General features: G+C 51.1%; 8 protein-coding genes across 8 annotated transcripts; 3 read left to right on the top strand and 5 right to left on the bottom strand.

The window, feature by feature from the left end:
• Window positions 1-749: 749 nt before the first annotated feature.
• Window positions 750-1,550, bottom strand: Z518_06912 (uncharacterized protein; the record flags this gene model as incomplete). Its single annotated transcript, XM_013415042.1, has 2 exons — window positions 750-1,365; window positions 1,423-1,550. 2 exons carry the CDS (start codon window positions 1,548-1,550, stop codon window positions 750-752), a joined length of 744 nt encoding a protein of 247 aa, XP_013270496.1.
• Window positions 1,551-5,573: 4,023 nt separating this feature from the next.
• Z518_06911 (uncharacterized protein) lies at window positions 5,574-7,334 on the bottom strand (the record flags this gene model as incomplete). Its single annotated transcript, XM_013415041.1, has 1 exon — window positions 5,574-7,334. The coding sequence occupies one exon, from the start codon at window positions 7,332-7,334 to the stop codon at window positions 5,574-5,576; it is 1,761 nt and encodes a 586-aa protein (XP_013270495.1).
• Window positions 7,335-8,051: 717 nt separating this feature from the next.
• Window positions 8,052-10,503, bottom strand: Z518_06910 (uncharacterized protein; the record flags this gene model as incomplete). Its single annotated transcript, XM_013415040.1, has 4 exons — window positions 8,052-9,953; window positions 10,003-10,157; window positions 10,215-10,338; window positions 10,393-10,503. 4 exons carry the CDS (start codon window positions 10,501-10,503, stop codon window positions 8,052-8,054), a joined length of 2,292 nt encoding a protein of 763 aa, XP_013270494.1.
• A 1,334-nt stretch (window positions 10,504-11,837) lies between these two features.
• Window positions 11,838-12,464, bottom strand: Z518_06909 (uncharacterized protein; the record flags this gene model as incomplete). Its single annotated transcript, XM_013415039.1, has 1 exon — window positions 11,838-12,464. One exon carries the CDS (start codon window positions 12,462-12,464, stop codon window positions 11,838-11,840), a length of 627 nt encoding a protein of 208 aa, XP_013270493.1.
• Window positions 12,465-13,332: 868 nt separating this feature from the next.
• On the top strand, window positions 13,333-14,439 carry Z518_06908 (uncharacterized protein; the record flags this gene model as incomplete). The annotated part of the gene is made up of 1 exon (XM_013415038.1): window positions 13,333-14,439. The coding sequence occupies one exon, from the start codon at window positions 13,333-13,335 to the stop codon at window positions 14,437-14,439; it is 1,107 nt and encodes a 368-aa protein (XP_013270492.1).
• A 224-nt stretch (window positions 14,440-14,663) lies between these two features.
• On the top strand, window positions 14,664-15,746 carry Z518_06907 (uncharacterized protein; the record flags this gene model as incomplete). The annotated part of the gene is made up of 1 exon (XM_013415037.1): window positions 14,664-15,746. The coding sequence occupies one exon, from the start codon at window positions 14,664-14,666 to the stop codon at window positions 15,744-15,746; it is 1,083 nt and encodes a 360-aa protein (XP_013270491.1).
• Window positions 15,747-15,908: 162 nt separating this feature from the next.
• Z518_06906 (uncharacterized protein) lies at window positions 15,909-17,390 on the bottom strand (the record flags this gene model as incomplete). Its single annotated transcript, XM_013415036.1, has 3 exons — window positions 15,909-16,828; window positions 16,959-17,103; window positions 17,226-17,390. 3 exons carry the CDS (start codon window positions 17,388-17,390, stop codon window positions 15,909-15,911), a joined length of 1,230 nt encoding a protein of 409 aa, XP_013270490.1.
• Window positions 17,391-17,921: 531 nt separating this feature from the next.
• Window positions 17,922-22,154, top strand: Z518_06905 (uncharacterized protein; the record flags this gene model as incomplete). Its single annotated transcript, XM_013415035.1, has 1 exon — window positions 17,922-22,154. One exon carries the CDS (start codon window positions 17,922-17,924, stop codon window positions 22,152-22,154), a length of 4,233 nt encoding a protein of 1,410 aa, XP_013270489.1.
• Window positions 22,155-24,105: the final 1,951 nt, after the last annotated feature.

Genomic DNA, 24,105 nt, shown 5'->3' with positions numbered 1-24,105 from the left:
GAAAGTGGCAAAGTTGTTCACACTGTTCAACATGGTACCCGAAAAGACACGGCCTTTCATTGTCAGGTAAGTGCAGAAGTATCGACACCGAGAGATCGTAGCCGAGTTGGGACATGGCGACAACGTGATGGATGATAGAATGGACATCTCATCCCCAGCGGGTTGCGAGCAGAATGATTCTCTTGAAGAGAGGGATGTATCTTGTAGAAATCTGGTCGTCAAATTCAGGCAGGTTGCCACAAACCAAAAAAAAGAACGGAGCTGGGGTAGGTACCGCGTATATAATGCTGGAAGACCATCTTCTTCGAGATCAAGTGAGGGAAAAAGTGGAGACAAAGATGGGACCAGAAATGGAGATGTGAAAGCAACAAACAAGGACCAGACCTGATTTTAATACAGTATACATATTTTTTCCCTAAGAAACACCTAGACAAACTCTTTCCCTCCAAGACGTCAGTCAGTCATGTGTCGGCATGGAAAGGAAAATGAGATCCGTCCACCACATCCACATGAAGAGGACATCTGGAAAAGTTCTTCAAGAATGTTTACCAAGTGGTAATGATAATTGAGGTAAGGTGTCGATTCAAGTAGATCCGGTTGACAAGGCTAAGTGAGGTAAGGTAATAGGTAGATTTCGTTCGTACGCGTTGATTGGTCCTTTCCACCCATCGATTCCCTGTCAATTACTCAACATTACCCTTCGGACATCATTCCCAACATCGCTTCCTTCGAGAGTATATGCGGGAATTTTAAGAGAAAGTTGTCTTGAGTGTGGCGCTAGAACCCATACCACCACATCCGCCCGAAGGTGCTCCGGCGTAAGTACCATAGTTGGCACCAGGTTGAGATCCGTTCTCGCAGTTCTGGAGGATATAGTCGTACATGCAAACATCTCCGCTAGAGCAAACGAAGACGCAGGTATCCATGTCACTGGTGCAGGAAGGCCCGACAATGCTCATGGGGTGGCCGTTCATGTTGACTTCACGAGAGACATCAACCACACCATACTGACCGAAGGTGAATTCACCCCAAGTGTTGGAGGCCTGGCCATTGACGAGCTGAGTATCGGGGTAGATGGCAGTCCAAGCACCAGAGGCTCCATCAGCAAAGGAGGCCCAGAGAGACTGGCCGGCAGGAATGGAGGCAGTGATGGTAGGTTGAATGACGTTGATCCATGAACCAGCAACTCCCCAGACGACAAGGATGAGGTCCTCGCCGGACTCGTTGACAAATTCGTTTTGATAAGGACCATCGGTGCCCAACCAGGCTTGTCCATTGGCCACGGCAGAGTTGATACCAAGGGCTCCAACACCCAAGGCGGTGAGTTTGCCGGCATCAGCATCAGTTAAGGCGCTGTCACGTTTCCTGTGTGATATCTGTCAGTTTGCTTTCTATATGACCCATGTCTTCGTGAGATCTTACTCGGGTTGGATGTGGTCGTGTTTGCGCGCATGGCTGTGAAGGGCAGAGTGAACATGACCCATGGTGGCAGCGTATGCTTGGCCGATTGCCAGGGTGGCCAGCACCAACGTCTTCATTGTGTAGCGCATTGTTGTATCTTGTTCTGTTTTCTCTCTCTCGGTTCGGTTCAAGAAGAGATATTCGATATGGAGTTGTCGCCGAGAAAAAGGAGTGATTTCACAGGAGGGACGATCTCAGATCGAGTCACTGGGTAACGAGCGTAAAGGGGGAGGAGGGAGGGAGGGAGAGAGCGACGGAAGCAAAACGTGCCTTTCGCGTAAAGGAGTGAACGCGAGGAGAGGCTGTTAACGGGTGGGAGAATGAACGGACGGCGTCGAGAGAGAGACGTCTGTGAGCAATATAATCAATCCGAACAAGTGGTCGGCGCGAAAAGAAGGAGAGAACAGGCCAAGCAAGCAAGAGGTGCAACAACAGGAGAGGCTCATAGCTTCGGAGCAACAAGACCCAATTGGCATGCTCTACCGGGGATGGCCCCCAGTGGTGAACCGCGTACGACGGCCCCAGAATTCCCCTATTACTACCCTGGCCTCTTGGGTCATTTAGGCTCTGGGTCCCGCCAAAATGAAACACCCTAGCCTCACGTAAACCTTTGCCAATTTCCTGGCGCTTGACGAATGGCGTGGACTGTTTCTCTCGCGTACCTGGCACCAATTCGAGCTTAAACCCTCGCCGACGTCAAGCCGCGTCTTCGAACCGAACTCGAACATTGGCCCTCATTTCGGCACCAGATACTTTGACAACAAGAAGGGACTGGGACCGAAAAGGTATCTCAGGCTGCGTGAAAAATACTTCTTCAAACGACTCACGTCAGCTCCTCGAATGTGGCAGATGTACAGACCCGCTGCAGTGCGAGACGTGAATGCTAGACCAGTCCAGACATTTTTTGTTCTTGGTCAGTGCAGCGCCCTTCTCGGTCTGCTAGGAAGAGGCCAGGCAAAAGTCCAAGAATTGCCGCCAACACCACGCCAGACTAGATGAGAACCCAGCATTGCCGATGGCGGATGCATCTTCGAGGCCAAATCTTTGACATATTCTAGGCTAAGTTGGCCAATGATATTCAGACTGTTGTTCTTTTACCAACCACCTGAAAAGGGCGGGGGTTTGACAATGCTTTTGCAGTTCAGATTTCGAAACTTTGATTGAGATGGTTTGAGAATTCCGCAGGGTCATACCATGATGCCGGGAAGTTCGCTCTCTACTGAGGGATGGAGTCATTGTCCCAAAACAGGTTTTATTGCGAACTTGGACAAACATCAAAATGCAAGAACTGCCACTGAGGCTATACATATCATTGGCGCATTGTGTCTTCCGTTGTCCGACCCTTCTTGGATTGACGTTTCACTCAAAACACCGAAGCTGCTATCCAAGGTACAGTAACCGCAGCGACAGTTGCGTCGTATTGCAAAATTAAGACAGCGCATTCCCCCGTGTCGGGGAGGCAAACAATTTTGAGGCCCACGACAACGGAAAAAGTTCGAAACGCGAATCCACTCCATTGCACTGCCACGACCGAGTGGATTTTCTTTTGCAAGTATTTCCTAAATGTCACTGGAAGCGGGAAGAGGGACGAAAGTTTCGCATGTAAGGGACAAAAGTCTTAGCGGACGGTGGACTTGCCACGTCAATTTTTCTTTTTCTTTTTCTTTTCCCGGTCCCCCCTGGGAGCTCTTCCTTCTGTCAAGATTATCTGTCAGGTACATGCCGAATCTTACTGGCTGTCTCTTATGGAGTGGAGAAATTGCCATGCGTATTCTTTATCATGGTGTCGACAACCTTGATAAAATCCTTGCTTTTGCATTGGAAAGTCGGAAGATGGATGATGGTACTGAGAACTGACCATTTGACAGTTTTTGCGCCAGAAAAGACAGCCAAAACGTTCTCCATCACGACCGTTTCCGAACTCTACTTGCCGTGAACTTGTAACATTTTGGCTCCAAACCGCAAGAGTTCTGCATCCCACACCATTGACCTTCTTTGACCTTTTGCAATGTTTGCCAGGTAGTTAGTGCATCGGACTATTGATAATGGCAGTTTTACCAACGATGTCCTAAATCGTCATATCATCCGTAGACACAATCCACAGCCGGTTGTCATTGTAAAGGAACAGGCTTCTTCTGGGCTCTTCAGCAGGTATTCAGTAGGTCTGTTGCGTGGATCTATCATATTGCTGACCGTTGCTTTCTCTTTCCTGAAGTGTATCCTGAGCCCACCGGTGATGAACCTTGCAATGCCCTCCACTTTACTGATGATTGTAGCTTCATCTTGGAGGGCATCGGAAGTTCAAGAAGCTGGACTTTGGACAGATATGTCGGCCATGCGCCGGATACTTGATCCTGTTACTGGTATGGATTGCACGCGTGTGGGCTCTTCGACAATTGACGAATATTTTTGACATGGCAGCGTCCAAAAAAGGTGTATCGGACAGGGACGAGAGTTCCTGGGACCGTAGCACCGAGGAACCCGACAAGCCAGTTTTTCATACTCTGCCCCGTGACTGAGCCGACGATAGGCTAGGGTTGTTGCAGAGCATCGGCGACTTCGAGCAAGCAGTCATCACATCTTCCGGCTTTGCATGAGGTATATTACCATTCGCTATCACGTTGATTTTTCCGTGGTGCTCTCGTGCATGTCAAAAGCGAGCAATCGAGCATATATCAGGGGCATCCCCCCAACACTCCCTCCAAAAAAGAATCGAGGTGTAAGTCGTAATAGACCATCTTTCCAGAAAAGATCCCCTCGTGTCTGTTTGGAGTCTTCATAAAGGTAAGTCGAGACAAACAACGGTGGGCGCAGGTAGCCACAATCAAACGCAACAATATTTTTCCGATTCCGCCATTGGCGTTCCAATTATGGGCTGAGTCTGTGTGGCGGTTCCCTCCGCCTCGTCCAATTTGCGAAATTAGGCTTGCGTGGCTGATGGATTGACAAAGTTGAGATCCAGTCTCATTTCGTTTCTCTGCGAGTCAACATCAAACTACACCCTGGAAAATGGCTAGAACACCCACTCGGCTTGAGACGAATCGAAATTTAAGTCCGCTAGCTCTTAGCCTTCTTGAACCGAATCACAGATGATCAACACCTTAGAACCCTTTCGACTCATGAGGCTATTCTTTAGGGCTTGCGCTGTCTCGTGGATCATCGCCAGCGGAAATAAGAATCCAGATGCATGCTCCAGATTCACATCGGCAGAACATGGATGCGTCCCTTTTTGGGGCCCGCTAGGAGGACTCAACCCCTTTACCTATAATGCTTTAGAGAAACCCTAATGAGTGGAACAGCTGGGTCTCAAGGAAAGATAACAATCGTCTCCTTTGGGCTTTTTGAAGATGCATGTCTCCAGCGCCACCATCATGGGAGAGACTGAGTCTCTCAGTAGCCAGTACATGGGTCAGGACGTCGAACTCCAAATGAAAACCAAACGGGATAAGGGGCCTATTCATTGCTGAATATGATGAGCTGGGGGCGGTGATTGGAATTATCAGTGGCTTCAAGAGATCGTGACTCAATACATCATAACATCATGAATACATCCATCGTCCCAGCTCTGACTAACTCTGTAGATTCCTCTCCAAATGTCGTTCACCTGCCCCTCGGACGGAATTTCACTCCCATCTTCGTTAGCCTATACTTAATTTCTCTCATTTGGAGCTGTCCATTTGAAAGTACCATCTGGCCCGACCCTGATCCGTGGACAGAAGAGGTTAGAAATGACTTCGGAGTCCGCGCTGTGCCCTTTCCTCTCCTGGTGTGGACCGGCATCAATAAATCAACGATTATAAAATTGCCCTCGCCGTTGACAATCATGTCCTCCGGCCTGCGCTACCCCCCGCGTCATTTTCCTCGTGAGTTGTATGCATAGAAGTTTCTTCCATAGATACACATCAACTGGTATGCAGATCCCCGGGACTGGGGTTTAAAGGACGACTCCCATCTGTCCATTGGTTTCATCCCTGAATCAAACCCCCCACTCAAATGTAAGCGACATGAACTCAGATGGAAAGTAGAATGGCAATACGGTCCACCTCCTCTGCACTCAGAGTGAGAGAGGTAGCATTGCGAAATTTCGCTCGCGATCATTTACCAATATTGGATCAACTTGGAGAATTAGTCTTCCATCCCGGGTCACTGGGAGTACCTTGTGATACAGAGCTAGACCTCTGACTCTGGCCATCTTGGATGAGGTACGCTAACCTTTCCAATCTTGGCCGCTGGATAGCATCATAATAGAAGAACTTCTCTTGGAAGTTTTTCAGAATATCAACCGTCTCATTTTCCGGATGCATATCCCGAAACCGTTGGATATTGGTGGGCAACCCAATCTCGAAGAGCTGGTCGACAAACCAATTCTCTTCTTCACTATTAATCATGGAGCACATGGCACCGACGGTAAGAATCCATATTTTCAATTCAACACGGCCTTGCCATTGATAGGAAGGGTTATTGGCTTTTCTCAAGATGTTCTGTAGCTTCGGGGCAATTAGATTTCCCAATCTCCTGATACCCAACAACACCATCGAAGTTAGGATCCACATAAGCAACCCAACTCGGACAGCATCGAGGCTCAGATCTGTACACTTCATGGCCAGAAGTCGATATCTGACGGCTGCATTGCGCCATTGGAGCCATCTAGCGGCATGTTTGGTGGCCTCTGGTGAGCCCAGCGGGGCGTAATGCAGTACCCAGGTACACTCTGCCGTTTCTCTTATTGCATTGACCAAATCATCCGAAAGAAATCCATCGTTGGAATTCTTTTGCAAGGCCGGCGCAATGTTGCTCAGATCCTGCTCAGGAGCCAGCTGCAACGTGGATGGGGTGACGTCCCAGTATGGTCCTGGATCCCATTCGCAAGGCAGGTCACAAGGCTCCAAAAGAGCCGCCGACATATGACCGTCACCAATGATGAACAATTCCCTCAGGCAAGGGTCTGGAACGTGGTTAAGGCCACCCCACGAGTCGAATAAAACCTTCGCCGCCCGCATATGGATCTTGGCCGCTTGATAATTTTGTCGGTACGCTTCTCCTGCAAAGAGATGAAAAATGGTTAATAAAAGCTGGTGTTTCGGAGCAGAGCTGAATTGTCGCCTCACAGCCTTGAGAGCGTTTCCCATATACTTGTCTGTGCCTTGCCCGGGTATCCGATCAACGTTCTCCATCCTGGCAGCCATACAAGCAAGCATTGCATTCATTTCGACCTCGCTTTGCATTGCGCGTCGTATGACGACCGGAGCAGAAGTTTGATATGTATATGACCCCTCAGGAGAAGCCCAGGTCTCGGCGTTCCACACACTAGGATGGAAATTCTCGCAAAAATAACGGCAAAGCTTGGCGACATGAGGATCTAACTTAACAACAGATATGCCAAAGGGGTCGAGAGATCTGTCTGTCATCTGAGAAACGTCTCGGGGGGAATTTAGAGGATGCGAAGGATTCAAGAGTACGATCGACTTGCCGTCGGTGCTTGATGCCGCGGGAGATCTGTTAATTGGTGATGGAGGTTTATCAGACTCATTGCGATGAGATCGTTCGTTACGTGAATGAGGTCGAGAAGGAAGTCTTCTTTGAGATATGTCCGGACCATGCACGAGCCCATCTTTTGCTGGTGGGGCGGATGCTGATGGGTCCGCTTTGATGGTGCTGAAGCCAGCCTGAGACGAGGCGCTTGATGTGTTTGACTTTTCTCGGACAAAGGTTCTCCTGGTCCGATTGCCCGAACGGGCGGAAGCAGGGGCAGATCGTCGATGAGGCCGGCCACGCTGGACATGGGAATTGATGGAGGATTGTTCGGAGGCATTGCTTCGAGTCAGGGAGGTACTTCGGGCATCCTTATTCACGAATAGGAACCGAGGCGCCATTATTAAAATAGTTGATGGAGACTTGGGGGAGCTTCATCATCGATGGACGTGTCCATCACCGAACCGCAGGAACCACCGAAACTCGGACAGCAGGTAGGATCACTCTCGACAAGACTCTCCGGCGGGGATAGAGGGGGGTTCCAGTTCTCCTGACCGCGACGTAATGTGGAGTCTCTTCAAGTCCGGGGACTGATTGGCGATGTGGAGGACGGCATGATGACCTAGGGGAAGGCACAAGCGAGGCTATGCACAGAATCTAGAGCATACAGGAAAGGGGGGAGAGAATCTGAGGACACGAAGGGCATGACAGGATGTGGACTTTAGACTCGGGCACCATCGCGCGGCTGCTACGATCTAGTCTTTTTCGAGGCTCGGTGGCTTAGTCAGCCAGCATCCTCTCTGTCTCTCAGATATCGACATCGTCTCTTCAGCGGTCTGGTCGAAGCCACGGAAGGGTCGAGATGGATATCCAAGTCTCGAATGCTAGTAGACTTCTTGTCTGGAGGGTGAAGTGATGTCCTTTTATAGCGTCCGTCGTCCCGCAAGACGATCATAGTCGATTGCTCTTGGTTTCCCCCACACCAGTGCTAGCCAACATTCGTGATCCTATAACCTATTATGGATAAGTATTTGCACGCGTCTAACCCCGAATATTAACCGAAAACGAAAACAGTACGTAAGCCAGTTCGAGCGGGATTGCTAATAAATCACCCTCAGTCAATTCCCATCTAGCTTCTCGCCGCTGCCGAACTTCTCATAAAATTCCAGCGTCATCGCTGCTAGGAAGCACGGGATCTGCTTCTTCTCCTTCACCCAGAAATTGACCAGTTCTCTGATCTCCCTCCCAAAGGCACTGTCTGAGCCTCCACTGATCTTCATCGTGCCGTTATCTCCGTCAAAGACAATGTAATGCTCATCCTCCTCATCACTGTCTTCATCTGCCTCATGAGCGCGACCATAGTACATGCTGGACACTTTGGCTTTACCGTTGGGCAGGAAGTTGACCTTGTAACCCAAGACACTGGCAATCACATCACGAAATTCGGCCGCTTTCTGAGTCCAAATTTCTCGCTGTCGTCTCATACGTTTCTCCTTCTCGGCAACAACCATCTCCATGTCTCTTAGATCCAACTTCAGCGCGTCCACCGTACTGGCGGGCACGGTTTTGGCACCCTGCAGATCCTCTCCGCGTAATTGTCGGAGCAGCTCAGCATTTTCTTCCTTCAGCGTCCGCAATGTCGACATCTTGATGGCTTCGGCGTTTGCTGTAGGGTTGTCTCGGAGCTCCAATATACGAGTCTTGGAACTTTCTCGCAAAGCTTTCAATTGTGCTTTGGTGGCCTGCAGATCGGTAGCCAACATCTGCGATTGCTGAGCAGTTTTCTGCAAAGCAATCTGAAGATTCTTGTTCTTCCGCAATAATGCACCAAGCTGCGAGTTGCCTCCTCCGTCTGGTTCCTGCGATTCTGCCGGTCGTTTCGCGCCCCGGGACTCATCTTGCGGATGTGCCGGAGGCGCAGATTCAAGTTTCGACAAATCGCTGTGGAGCGTCTGCACCTCAGCTTTGTATTGATCCACCAAGCTTTCCAACTGCTTGATCTGTTCGGATCGTTGCGTGTCAAAGTTCTGGTTATCCATCAAGACAGTTTCTTCCGTATCGAAGGTTTTGAGCTGTGCACGCAGATATTCAACTTCCTTGACGGCAAGGACGCGTTGTCGCTCTAGTCGTTTATAAGCTTTGCTGCCTTGACCCGTCTCGGCTTGCTCAGTCTGACCCGATTTCACCTTCTGCAATTCAGCCTTGAAGGCTGACTTTTCCCCATCTAGGGCTTTGATGATCTCGTCTTTTTCCGTCAGCTCGGTTTCCACCGTGCCCAGTCGGTCCATGACCGACGCATATCCAATCCGTTGCTGGATCAGAGCTTTGACCACGGCTTCGGGAGACTCAAATTCGCTCTCTTGGCCGTCGCGTTCCAAAAGCGTTGTCCATGTCCGTTTCTCGTCCTCGAGTATTTCTTTTTGTATCTGGGCTTCTCCGAGCTGTCTCTGAACATCCTTTAGCAATTGAAGTTCAATTTCCAACCCATGTTTCTGTTCTTCCACTACTTGAACACTGCGGTGTTCGTCTCGCAACCTTCGAAGTTCACCCGACTGTTCTCTATTCGTTGCTTCGAGTCTCCGAATATGTGCAATCTGCTCGGAAAGCTGAGTTTGTAAAACATTTAAAGCCTCGCTGTCCGAGGAATGGGACTTCAAAGCGGCCACCTCGGCTTCCAAGCGGTCGACTTGCGCGTCCCGTTGAGATAGACGAGTTTGCGATGATTCGAAATTTTGGGCTAACTCGTCAAGCTCCTTTCTCACGCTGTCGAGAGTTTCTTGAAGCGCTGCGCGTTTTGCGTCAACATCATCGATTTGGTATTTGAAGTGTCGTTCCTGGTCAGCCAGTCGCGCTTGGGCGTCCTCGGCATCTTCTTTCAGCGATGAATTTTGTCCTTGCAGATCCCGCAACTTCCGCTCCAAAACTGCCTTCTCGTTGATCCTTTGGTCTTGGGCCTCGCGTAGTTCTTTAGCTATAGCTTCTTGCCGCCGAGTCGCTTTCTGCGCTGCACCCTCGGCAGCCTGTGTCTGTCAGTCGAAATCTCATCTTCGAGTATCTCCTTCCACACACCTGATATTTTTTGAAGTCCGCCTCAGCCCTAGCTTGCTGTTCGCGAAGCTCTTTGTCATGTTGCAGGGCCAGGAGCCCCCGTTCTTGCTGCAGGTTCTTGAGCTCATATTCCAGAGAATTGATTTTGGCACGTAAATTCTCATCCTGTGCGGAGTCTAGGAACAAAGAGTCAGCCTCTCGTTGAAGCGCACATGTATATGTGTCGTGCTCACCGGGCCTGGAAACTGAGGGCTGACGTATTCTTGATTGCCTCAGTGGTTGTGTGGCGTTTTCGACTGCTCCGCCGGTAATAAAATCGAAGGCAGGTTGTGTACTCGTGAGCCTGCTTGTGCTAGACTGCATTGGAACTGTCAGTTTCGTGATGTGCTGTCTTCTTTCCTGGTGACGTACCGCTGAATTTGGGCGTGGAAGCGCGGACTGCCCGCCCTGAACGCCTCTTCTCCCAGAGAGAGAAGTCCTCGATGACGACAAACGCAAGCGCTTCGACGTCGGCGAACTCATGATGGTCCTGACGACATGAAGCGAAGCCTGGCAAGCCACCCCGGGGGTCATTTGTGATAGCCACAAATTGATTCGCATTCTCGTGTTTACACACACGCACTCGTTTGGGCTTTTCCTGATTAGGTTTGGCGGGTACCTTTCCTCCACGCTGACTCAGTTCAGGCGTCACACAACAACGGAAGCAGAACATGTTCCAATTGTTACTCTTACGTCGAGTCCTACCTGATGGAGCTAAGAAGCTCCTTCTTGCTCCCGAACGAGTTGCAGCTAGCCTCGCACAATGTTTAAGGGACAGAGTCTGGATGTAACCTGATCCTTGAACACAATCTATCCCAGTCACCCCGAATTGTCCAATATGTTTATTCCCAACGTGTTCACCCAAATGCAGCTTCTCTCGCCGTTTCAGAAGCTAGATCATATATCGAGATGTCGGATCATTCCCAGTTACGAAAGTGCTATAGCTGCCTGCTCCCGGTTGTCTCGCCAAAAAACTTCAGGCTGAGCAGAATCACAATGGAGATAACAATTACCTGTGAAACAGTGCACGCGTATACCCTAGGCAGGTACCGTGGAGCATCCTCCTGAGACGGAAAGACTAAGCTGCCAATAATGCCACCAAACCCTCCAAGGCCATCGGGTGTTGCACTGCAAGAATGCTCGTTTCCAATATGGCCGTGACCATTGTTTACTAGATCGAATTAGCCGCGAAACGAACTGCCACGTCAATGATGGACTTGACTGACCCTCGTAGGCCAGGGAGATTCGCATTGACCCCCATGACTGTGATACACAATCCTCCCTTTTAATACTAAGGTCAGTGCTTTCTTTCGGTAAATGAGCCCTGCCGTCAAAGACATATTTTGGCGGCCATGACTAAGAGAGCAATAAGCGCTAGAGCGCGATTCAAGAGCAGCATTGGAGCTTGCGTTCGGTGCTTCTCCCCGAGCCACCCTTGGAGGTACGTGAAGATTCCTGCCGCCACATACGGAGGTGTGATAAGGCATTGAAAGACCACTAGTGAGAATCCCATTTCTTGTATGAGAATAATGGAGAGAACGTAAGCGTAAGAGTACCCGACGAGAGCGGGCATCCAAAAGAGAACAGCAAACTCCAGGGGTTGAGATCGGATCGGAGCCTCATGAACTTCCAGAAATGAAACTTTTCCCTTCGGCGCCTCCTCGATCGGCATTGATTCGAACAGGAACGTACTACATTTCCCTGGCGTTGGGAAACCATCGCCTCACCCTTGTCATTGGTGGCATCCTCGTCTCCTTCATTCCCTTTCACCATGAACGCCGAAAGCCCTCAGATGTCGCAAATGGACCCATTTCGATTCAAGCCTCGAAGTGCGTCCTCTTATCGCCATGGTCTTCGACTGCTCCATACCCCGTTCCTTCATAGCCCGTATCGACTTTGTCATAGCCGCTCTCAAAGTTACGCTCTGTGAGTTTCTGCCCCTCAACATTGAAACTCTCCGATTCTTGCATGTCGGTATTGAACATGTCTTCTTTGTCTCTTACGATTCCCTTTCCCTTTTTGTCGACACCTCGACTGACGACATTGTAAGCTCTTCTCCTTTTGTATCTTCTCCAGCATAAGCAGCCACCTGTAAGTAAAGCCAGGAGAACTACTGCACTAACCACAGCAATGACAATGATGTATTTAGTGGCAAGTCCATGGCTAGATGATTTGGCAGGTTCGTCGTCGGAGCTGAGGCCCGCTTGGGTCAATTTTTCGGTCACATGTGTGATCTTCTCTGTAGAAACACTTGTTGTTGAAGCTCGAGAGATGATTTGGCTGCCCGTATCATCGACGACTCCTGCCTGAGCCAGCTTTCCGAGAGCGTGAGTGATCTTTGCATTGTTCAATATCGACGTCGTCGTTGGTGTATTTCCCGAAGCCGGATCCGGGGCGGCGCTCCTTCGAAGACCTCTGAAGAAGGGATCTGGCACGTAATCCATTTTTGGCATCGAGGAACAGCGGAGCCGTGGGAAGAAATAGATCGTCAGCGTGAAGGCGGAGAAACGAATATCTCGGCAACTCGAAAAACAGCAATGAGCGACTTTAACTAAAAGTCAATGTCAGAGATGAAAGAAATGAACATGGAAATCCGGAGCGCCCACGCCTCGTGATAGGGGCTCAGACAGGTCATCGTGCAGGAGGAGAAGGGCAAGTATTTCGTGGCCCCAAGTCGATGAAGCGAGCAATAAACCGATCCAGGTACCAAAAAGTCGGTCAGCATAAGCACTTGAGGGAAAAGCTTCGCGCCGGTAGCGGAAGATTTGTTGAGAGACAGGGTCTTGTAAGCAGGAGATGCTCGATATAGTATCGGTTCCAGATTGGACGAGGACCGGATTGGGCAATGTCTGAATCTCGAGCCCCTCCGTCGATGTCAGCAAATGCCCCTCGGCCCGTTTATTTTCAGCTCCAGAGTTTGACAAGCTTTCAACAAGCTTCCTCGCCCTTCGACTTGGTTGTGCTTGACCGACTTAAATCAGAGAAGGATCCGAAAAGACGCGTGGCGCTTTTTTCGAGTGCACGTGCGGTGTTGAAGTTGGTGTTGGCTGAAGGGGATGCTGACATTGCATAAGTTTGACGAACGACAACGGACGGCCGAAAAGCCACATTCAGATTTCCACCAATGGCAGATGGTTTGGATCTGATTCAAGCAAGCTGCTATGACGTGTCATGAATGACTCGCGGCACACTGGAGTACCTTTCTGCTTACTTACTACATGGCTCCTTGCTCTGTATTTTTCGGATATCCGTGTGCGCCGGCATTAGGCTGCACCGTCTTCAATAGTATTCGTCGCTCGAGGCACTGGTAACATGGCTCGTGGCACCGGAAAACGAGGTGCGAGGCCTGCAGCCACCTCAATTGCCAACGCAAAGCCACAACAACCTACTGCCTCTGGACCTCCTCCACCTTTTCAATATGCCCCAGCCTTCCTTCAACCATTTCTCTCCACCCTCCCTACCGATCACATATACCTTGTTCATTCAGACCACACTTCTCCGAGCCTCAAAAGACGAGTCTTCGTCGTGCCCGTCATCTTGAACCTCTTCATCACGATTGGACTATGCGTGCGCATTTACTATGCCGCGCCAATATATCTTGAACAAATCATTACAATTTTCGGATATGATACGGCATACAAGGTGGACACCAAGGCGGCGAAAGCAACAGAACTTATGAATACCATCAGCTCCAGAACATTTCTGTTGATGCTCGATTATGCTATCTTCGCATTACTTGGGAGCTGGCCCAGGGAGTTCATGTTTGGCAGCAAGGCGTCTAGATTTGTGGGACCATTCGAATGGAGGGCCACGATAGGTTTCAAGGATACAGAGATCATTGTTCGAAGAGGAAGGAGATGGGACACCCCCTTACTCACGAGCGAGAACCCGGATCAAGTCAAGACGTGGGAGACGGATGAAGAATTGACAATCAGAGTCAAAATTGATCCGGCTATGCGGGCGTCCTACCTAGCAAAGACAGGATATTTACTTCTTGACAAGGACTGGGATCTCGATTTCAAGGCCATGTTGGATGCCCACAGATTAGTGGAGAAAGGAACCATTCAACTGAAGGACTTGGAAAATCTGTGCCTGGTATATTATCAGAAACAATGGTTGATCTGGCGTGTCCATGAGGCTGCTGGGATCAGTCCGCACGAACAGGGGCAAGACAGCGTTCTGGAGAAGTTTAGAAGCAGACTTGCAGATCTGGGAGCCGAGGATGTCTTTTTCCGTTGGATTGAGATTGTGCAATTTGAGACTTCTCAACCTGGTGGGTTTACAGAAGGAAAACAAGCTGACGCGATCCGGGAATTGAAGAAGCTACTGACCAAGAGGGGTGTGGATTATGGTCAGTTTTGGGAAGACATTGGTGGACAAGCCGGTCTGCCTGGATTTGACGTGCAAAACCAGTCATGAGATTATGATGCGCTTGAAATCCTCTCCAAATCCTGTCTTTCTTTGCCCTCTCGCAAGCTGAATTCTGTAGCATGTGCCTCCGTCGACAAAGGCGGTATGAACACAAGGCTGACAGCCTATATGGCTTGGAAAATTGCCCCACAGTGTTTTTAACCGCAGTCCATTTTCTCGGGGGAAATTTTTTCAATCCAGTATTTTTCCCAATTGACCTCCTCGTCTGAAACATGTCCCCTTCAAAGCTCTACCTCGGCGTCATTGGCGTCGGCGGCGTCGGCACTGCCTTTCTCTCTCAGCTTGCCTCTCTTCCCCCCTCCCTCCGGCCAACACTGGTCTTTGTGTCTCGCTCTTCCAAACAACTCTATACACCTTCCTACGACGCCGTCTCGGCCTCAGACCTCCAATCATCCACGTCTAGACTCCTCTCCCTCCCCGAGCTGACGACTTATCTCTCGTCCACTCCTGGAAAAGCCATCCTTGTCGACAACACCTCGAGCCAAGAAGTCGCGGACGCCTACCCCTCTTTCCTCCGCAGAGGCATCAGCGTCGTGACACCAAATAAAAAGGCCTTTTCCAGCAGTCTACAACTATGGACCGACATCGTCAACGCCGTCGACGCGTCCAATGGCCAGGCAATGGTATATCACGAATCGAGCGTGGGGGCCGGCTTGCCCGTGATTTCAACCCTAAAAGACCTCGTTGCGACAGGCGACCAGGTAACAAGGATCGAGGGCGTGTTCTCGGGCACCATGTCGTTCTTGTTCAACTCGTTCGCGCCCGCTGACGGGAGTGGAAAGGGTAAATGGTCCGAGATCGTCGCCCAAGCCAAAGAGGCGGGATACACGGAACCAGACCCGCGTGATGACCTGAATGGCATGGACGTCGCCAGAAAACTTACCATCCTCGCGCGCCTGGCAGGCCTGAAAGTGCAGGGTCCCGACAGTTTCCCTGTCCAAAGCCTGATTCCAAAGCCACTAGGGTCGGCTGACTCGAGCGACGAGTTTATGCAGCGTCTGCCGGAATTCGACGGCGAGATGGAAGGGTATAAGGACGCTGCGGCCCAGGAGGGTAAAGTTATTCGGTACGTGGGATCCGTGGACGTCGGGGCAGGTAAGGTGAAAGTCGGACTCGAGACGGTGGAGAAGGGAACACCGATTGCTAGTCTGAGGGGCAGTGATAACTTGATATGCTTCTATACGAAGCGGTACGGGGCGAATCCGCTGGTCATCCAGGGTGCAGGGGCCGGAGGCGAGGTTACGGCCATGGGTGTCACGGCGGATCTGATCAAGGTTATTGAGAGGTTGAGATAGGAATAATAATGGGGATACATGGAATGTGCGATGATACCGACGCCGTCACAAACATGGCAAGAAAAGTTATACGTGTGTTTTCTTCATAAATCTATTTACGCCCCGTGTTGCGTCAAAAATAACTGACAAATGATTTAATCACACACGCAATCCCTACCGTCGCTAACTCCTCAAATACCTCTTGACCGCCTCACCCCAGACGACGCCTCTCTTGTAGAAATGCATCTGCGGCACATTGCCAGCCTTGAGCCCATCGATCGCCGTCGCAAGCTCCTCGCCCGATCCCTCCTCTTTGATCTGGCTGATCGGATACAAGTATGTCTTGAAAGCGAAGACCAAGGCCTTAGATTTAGGCAGGCGATGCAGAGTCTGCCGCTCGGAGCGGACGAATGTCTTGTCGACGTCGATGGTGTCGAGCTCCTCCACGTGATCTCCTTCGTGGGCGTGCGTGGTGCCCGCACCCGCGGCATACAGCTCCGTGTTCGTCGTCACGGCCCAGTTCACCCGCTTCACGTACTTGCCTACTTCAAGCTTGGCGAAGAATCGGTCCATGCTTCCTTCTAGTTTCGCGCTGTAGCCCGGAACGGGTCCATGGATGGCCGCCAGGCGCTTGCCGATCTTCGCGGCTGGGTCAAAGCCAGATGCACACACTACCACGTATGCCTCGAGGATATACTTGGGGTCGTCGCTGTCTTCTTCGGGAAGGAGGAAGAGGATGTCTTCATCAACGGTCCGACCCAGCGTGTTGAGGAGCTGGGTCGTCGGCGTCTGAGGCGTTGGACGCGCGGGAAACAGTTCCTTTGTGACGAGATTCTCAAGCATGAACGTCTTGCCTTGCTCATAATCGGTCTCGTGTAGTTTGAACATCTTGGGGAAACGGAGCGGGAGGTACGTGCCCATCAAGAATATGTACAGTTCGACAACGGCGGGACGGGTACGCATATCGTCATTGACGTTGACAACATGTTCTCCGTGTTCGGCCATGATGCGTTTGCGGTATGCGATTCGATCGGCGTAGTTCTTGTCCATCAACAACAGGTCGGAGGGGTCAAGGTTTTCAAGGGCTGAGTCGTCAGAGTCGGCTCATCATCCATGCGGAGTCAGCCTTTCCTTTTTCGCCTGGGGGGAGCAGGGCAAAAGAAGGAAGGAAGGAAGGATAAAAATGGAGTTTGGGGGGATGAGAGATGGATGGCGATCAAGGGGGAAACTCACCCATGGTCAGGTGGTATTTGGGCTTGAAAGGGCGATTTTGGAGTGGTTCAGTGGTTTTCCAGTCGAAGTCTGTTTGTTCTTCCACTGGAGGAAATTCGGGGGCTTTGAGGAAGCGTTTTTCATAGCCAGCTTTTTTGGCGGCTTTCTATCAAAAGAATCAAAAGAGAAGATGGTTAGAGAAATATATGAAAGAAGATAGGGAGACCAAATATGCCGAAGAAGGTGCCATTGAAAAGATACAATTGCGTTCGACGTCGGAAAACTCACTTGTTTGGCCCTCGCTTGTATGATTGCCAGGAGGAGAAAGACAACGAGAAGGATGATATTCATGTAATTGGCGAGCGTGAAGCGAGACGCCGCTTTGATGTCCTCCCATGATCTCCAATGCCATATGAGGGAGGGCTTCTCCATGTGGGCAAAAGAGTTGGTCATTTTCACAGCTGCTTGGTGACAAGTAGTCACGCAATAACTCCCTCCTCTTGTCTTCTTTCCCTTGTGTCAATGTTTGTTTCCCAGATGTCTACTCCAATGGAAAGCGAAGATGAGAAAAGAGTGGTCTTCAAAAATGGCTTCACTCACTATCAGCGATATATTATTCAGACAAGGCACAGAAGGTGAAAATTCAACCAATATATTTCAATGAGACTTGCTTCAACGCCCAACGACATCGGAGACGAGTTGGATTCCATTGGCCGGACGGGGAGCACAAGTTCGCCATGGATTGTGAGTGGAGGTGGGGGGTTGTAACCTGGGCGAAAGAGCCTGAGTGCTGCCTACAAGGCACCCAAGAGGCATCGCTCTTTATCGTGATGCACGTGGCTCGTTCCCCATCTGACGCGCTACCATCATATTCCAAACTCTCTGACTAGACCTACTGATGGTCCCTCCGCCTAGTCCACTCCCCCATCCTATACGTCGGTCAACTGTCCATTCTGGGCTGATCTTTTCGGCGATGAAGGGGAGATGGCTTTGCAAGTTTATATTTCGCATACCGGTGGAGTTCTGACTTTCACCGACCCCAATGCCCGTGTTGATGCCCTGCGATCATGGATCGAATCGACAACCGCCATCCCAGTCACTCGCCAGATTTTGATGACTGCCCGAGGAAAGATTGTCAAGAACCTCTCCAACGAAACTGAGGTCTATGTCTACGACAAGCAGTTCCTGTCTCCTGAGTCCAAACCTCCCTCCCGAACTGACGTCGGACTACAACCTCTTCCCGAGCCCCCTTCTTCACTGACCGACGAGAATAGCCTTCCGGCATGGCAAGACCTATTTATGTCAAGGCGAGGCTGGGCTCTCGGGGCATTCGAGATAGCAAGGATCGGCCTGGATAACATTGAAACATGTGCGGACGAGGCTACTGTCATCGCCAGATCGATGAATGTCGCTTTGGACAACCTGCGGAACCATGTCACAATACTACAACAGAGATTTGAAGAGACACGTCAGTGGGCGCAGGGTTATATCCATGAACACCGTGATGCACTCAAAGATTGGCAGGGTACTGCCGATACACTTGCAGAGTTACCTGTTCGTGACGATGTTGCCAGAGTGCTCCGTCGTCCTGCCGAGTTTGAGGGTAGCCGTTCACCCGCTGCTGTCGGCACTCTGTTCGACTTGGTCGACAGGGTCGGCCTTCAAGCCGCAGCCGAAAGTGTGGAACAAAGTTCGGCCGAGTTCGAGCGCAAGCTGCGGGAGTTGCAGTCGAGTATGGACAAGCTCAAGAATGACACCGGCGATGTCCAAACTCCTCCGATCCCATTACCCGACGTCGACACAAATGCGCTTATGGACGAGGTTGAGACTTTGGCTAAGCGCATTAATGCCGACTATGAGGATGTTCTCAAGATGCCAGATAATGCCAAGTCCGTGGTGACGGCTTCCCGAAAGGCTGCTGTGCACACTCGCGAACTTTTGCCCGCTCTTCAGAGTGTCGTGGAGGAGGTTGTTCAGGCTTCTTTGGCCGCTTCTGACGTGAGAAACGCCGTCTCACAAGGCTGGTATGCAGTGCTTCAAAACATCTCTAGCCGCCAATCTCGCTTGGCAGACCTGCAATTAGGCATCACAAACCTCGACTTTCAGGACAACGACAACTATCAGTCTTTGAACCGAGTCTTTCAACTCCCCCTGGTTTACGGTGCTACTTTAGTGGAAGCCACCCGGAGGTCTGAATGGACTGAGCGCATGAGAACCGAAGTGGACGCCTTGCATGAGGATCTTTCTCAACAAACGGAAGAAGAGCAACGACGTCGGAGGAAATGGACTGCTTCGCACAGCGAATTTTTGAACGAAGAATTCAATGCCAAAGATACTCTGATAGATCTCAAAGCATCAGCACCACGGAATTCCTGGCCGTTTGTGAGCAGGGATGAGATATTTGCCTGGATTGATGATTTAAGAGCATTGGGATTCGACAATGCCGTCCAAGCCATCACACAGCGGATGAAAGATCTCGATGCTCCGGTTCGCAAACAAAAGCCGAAGCCGTTCAAGAATGGAAGCATCCATGATCTCCGTCAGAGCGTTGCTCTCCGTAACGGGGACGAGTTGAGGAATTTGCGGGACGAGAAATCCAGGCTAGAAGAAAAACTGCGCGCTTCGGACAGTCGGGTGCGAAAACTGGAAGACTTGCTTCATCGCCAAAGCCAGCTGAGCCGTCCCCCTAGTGGGATCTTCGTGCCAGGTAGTGCTACGGATTTTGAGCGGCAGACACCGTCACCGAGTCCGTTCACCAGACAGAGTGACCTGTCACGTAGATCGTCGGTGTCAGTCCGCCGGTTATCGAACAATCAGGATGAAAAGCCGTTGGTGCAAAAGATCGTGGCTCTCGAAGGCCAAATCCAAAAATTGCAAGAGGAGGCCCATGCTGAACGACGTTCAAGTACAGAAAGCAGAGACAAAATGCAGGAAGCCGAGTTGGTCAAGCGGGACCTAATGGCCAACTTTGAGGCTCAGAAGCAAGAGTTCGAAGAAGAGCGGCAGCTCCTGGATGACGAAGTGCACCGGCTCAAGGTCAAATTGGATGAGGCCGAGGAAGAACTAGACCGTCTCAATGAGTCGAGAGATCACCTCCGAATCGAACAGGATCAAGCAATGCTGGATCTCCGGCATGAATTGGAAAATCTTAGAACAACATCTGCGGATGATCTGGCGCAATCAAAACGTAAACTGGAGACCGCCCGGACGGAGGCCGCTAACCAGCGAGAACGAGCGGCTAGTTTAGATCGTCAACTTCATCAACTCAAAGAGGAACGAGCGGCGGCACAAGGCCAAAATATGACTCTGGCAAATCAACTGAGATTGATGGAAGATCGACAACAAGAGTACGTTGCCATCCTGCAAGGCGCCCACTCGAACCTTTCTCCTACTGGTTCACCTCCAGAAGACCTGCGTCGACTTGTCAATGCGCTTGAAATTCTCTCTGAAGGTGCTGCCATCCACGCCCGTGGTCTGGACGACTCTCTCCAGCTCGCAACCGCAGAAAACAAAGCCCTTGAGGAGAAAGTCTCCCACGGCGAAGCGCAGATCAAGCTGTTAAGGCAACAAATTTCGACGGCCGAAGCGCGTGCCGGTGAACTACGAGAAGATCTTGAGCAGGAACGAAGTAAGATCTCAACCCTTCGCACCGAGCTGGCAGGCGAGCGCGCTGAAATGCACAATCTGCGCGAGAAATTCGCTGCCGGTGAGACCGGATCCGATGCCTTGAGACAACAGTTGAAGTCCGAAGAGCAGAAGGTGGCCGAATTGATGGACCGGAAAGCTGAGGACGAAGGTATTATTCAACGTCTGAAACATGAGATTGAAGATCTCACGCGTGATACAGAAGGAGCGACGGAACGACAAGAGACTTTGAAGAAACATCTCGACAAGCGCGGTGAAAAAGCGAGGCAATTGTCCGAACGTCTCTTCCATTACCATGACCGCATCATCCGCATGTTGGAACAATTTGGATACTCAGTCTCACGACAGGATGACACGCTTGTGATCCAGCGCGCGTCCAAAGTGAATGCTGCCAGTGCAGTCCTCAGCGGCGGCGAAGGATCGGGCCCGTCCGCAATGAAACGGACTATTTCCGGCTCCACTCCGGCGCCGCACTACTCGGATCCCTCCGATCTGGAAACCCTTTATTGGACATCCGACACCGACCTCAATTCAGAGTCGGCGAAATACACTGGTTTCCTTTCCGCCCTTCAACGATTGGACATCGACAGCACAATTGACCTCATCACCAAACGGTACAAAGATGTTGAAACCCTGGCGAAGAAATACCAAAAGGACTCCCGTGCGTACCGCGAACGCACGCACCGAAGCCAAGCGGAAGCCCACGACAAGATTGCGTACCGGAGTTTCAAAGAGGGTGATTTAGCCCTCTTCCTTCCGACGCGGAACCAAGCGACGCGGCCGTGGGCGGCATTCAATGTTGGGGCGCCTCATTATTTCCTCCGGGAGCAAGACGTCCACAAGCTTCAGACACGGGATTGGCTGTTAGCTCGGATCACGAAGATTGAAGAGCGCGTGGTCGATCTGTCGAGAAGTTTGTCAACGGGAATGCGTGGCAATGTCTCAACTACAGCCAGCGTCGACGATGGCGGATCTACACGGTCCGTTGACGATGAGAATCCCTTTGAACTCTCTGACGGTCTGAGATGGTATATGATCGATGCTTCCGAAGAAAAGCTAGGGGCTCCGGGGACGCCATCCGTGGGAAAATCGACAGTCACAGCCTCCAATGTCGAAGTCAAGGGCCACATGGGCTTGGGCCGTAAGGAAAACAAGTCTGGCATCGGTATGGGAGGCGGCATGGGAAGCGGAAGTGCCACCGCAAACATGGTAACCAAGACTCTTACCAAAAGCCTGGATAGTCGGCGGTCGAGCTCGGGCAGTAAAAAGAGCGTGGACCTCAAAGGCAAGCACGATGCGCTGGGGAGGAGAGGGAGCCTTAGGGATGTGCCCTCTAAAGCTCCCCTTGCGCCGATCACCAGTGACGCAGAACAGGCGCATGGCGCTGTCAACGACGACGCAAACAACGCCGATGCAGAGGCAGAAAATGAAAACGAGACAAAAGCACAAAACGCCGGGCCTCAAGCCGGTGTGGCGAGCGTGGTCCGCCAGCCCACGTCAGCCAGCGAGACGGACAGGGAGGACGCACAGGTGTTTGAAGTGGTGAGGCGCGATCTCCTACTTGGTCCGTGAAAGCGCAGCTCGGCTGATGAAGAATTTTTTGGTTATTAGACTGGAGGCGCTGTCACGTCTGCGCCTTTGAAAATGAAGCCTGATTCTGCACCTGCTCAAGCAGACGCCGCGCTTGAGCGCATCCAGCATCATCCCCCCCTCAAGCCGCAGGAGCTGAATAAAAGGCCAATCTCTTCGGGTGCGTCCTCGAGAAATGCATCGCCCTTGAAGCACAGGTCTCCAATCCTGGTGACGAGTCCGGTGAAAGGTCCTGCTGGCGGAACTGCGGCATCTCCGTCCTCGGCGAAGTCGAAGCCTTGGGATAAGTTGTTTAGTATGGAGTTTCACTCATGACCAACCAGGGGGCGGGAAGGGAAAGGTTCGACTATTAGGATATGGTAAGCTTGACAAGAGAAAGACGTGTGAACTTGTCTTCATAGGTAGTAGCATATTTGAAGGGAGATTTGGGATCAATCGATATATATTTTTCATGTCTGACTGATAGGTCCACTGTCTCGGGACCCCACTCTGGCCAGGCCGCCTTCCTTACAATATCACGTAATTTCACATGTCACGTGCATAACGGGGTGATGTACAGCCGAATACACGTGACATAGCCACCGAGCTCCCGTGGCCTCAAAGTAAATACGCATTGACGCGTTTTGATAACCAGCATGAATAATGTGAAACTGGTTGACCATCGAATTAAGTGAGCTGGAATACTCATCGTGGGAAAGCTGTAGAGGAAGAATAGCATCTTTCCAGAGCGGAAACACATCAGTGGTAGGGGTCGGGGGCTCTTCACGAGTACAGTACATGGCGCTTTCGGCGGTTATCATTTGCTTGGGGAAGCTATGATTGCGGGCTGCGCAGACAGGGTTGCATGGTACGGAAACAATAGGAGCCCCTTATGAAGAGATCCCATATTCCGGGCTATGTAAGGCAAAAGCGTGATCAGGAGATGCTGTGCGCAGGCGGTTTTGTAGGCGAGATAAACACTATGGACTTACCCGAACCAACATGGTACGGGGCAGAAAGACAACCGAGGACCTGATAGGTGGGATGATCAGGAGAACCAATTGGTTCGGCAATGCATCCGTTTTGCCTTGGTAGACATAGTGGAGTATGTTACTGAAGGGCAGAAGTGCCGTGTACGAGAGAAAGCAGGAGAGAGGAACACTAGGGTATGTAGGAAGACGGAGATCTGAACGAAGGGTGAAGAGGGCAGGACGCTGGCCGAAGGCGAGGAGGGGCCGTTGTGGTGAGGAATGAGAATGATGTGACAGAAGGGCTAGTAAGAGAATTTGTTCCATTGACTCCGTAGCTGAGTATGTGAGAGAGATGAGTGGTTGCCATAGGCAAATCAAAAAGTCAGTTGTCAGGCGCAGGGGAGGAACTGGGGAAGTTTGCCGTCGTCAGTGTGGTTTAGCTTGGCAGGTCAGTTGAGGTGAGAAAGATGAGTAAGGGGAGATGTGAGTGGACAATTGGAGGAGAGAGATGCGGTTTTATTGATGATGAAAGAAGTTTTGTTTGTATTGTTATAGGAGGGTGGGCTGTGACCGAGTGGCAGAGGAGGGGGGAGGAGATGGTGAGAGTTGTGGGAGAGGGAGAGTGAGGAGCTGAGATCAGTGATTCAGTTGATCGCAAAGCAAGTCAGTGATTTGATCAGATTCGCGGCAGGCAGGGCCCGTAGGGCAAGCGCGGAAAAGGATGGCAGGCCAGACTCAATGCCCCTAGTAACTACGGACTTAGCAGCAGCTAGCGGCAGTCGACTGGCTGATTCGCTGCTGCACACTGGCAAGTAACGCTGAGCGGTGGACGGCGACTGGGTCTTGCCAGTCTGCCAGTTCTCCCATACAATCCTCCCTCCCACACACTGCTCTCTCACTCTTCCTACTACCACCACAGTCCTCTCCCATACTGTTCTGCTGCGCTGTACTGTCTTCGCCTGCGTTACTGCGACCACTACAAC

This window comes from Rhinocladiella mackenziei (assembly GCF_000835555.1).
Source record: "Rhinocladiella mackenziei CBS 650.93 unplaced genomic scaffold supercont1.5, whole genome shotgun sequence".
NCBI lineage: Eukaryota > Fungi > Ascomycota > Eurotiomycetes > Chaetothyriales > Herpotrichiellaceae > Rhinocladiella > Rhinocladiella mackenziei.
The sequence above is the reverse complement of the archived record's forward strand: the minus strand, read 5'-3'. Positions and strand labels throughout refer to the sequence as shown.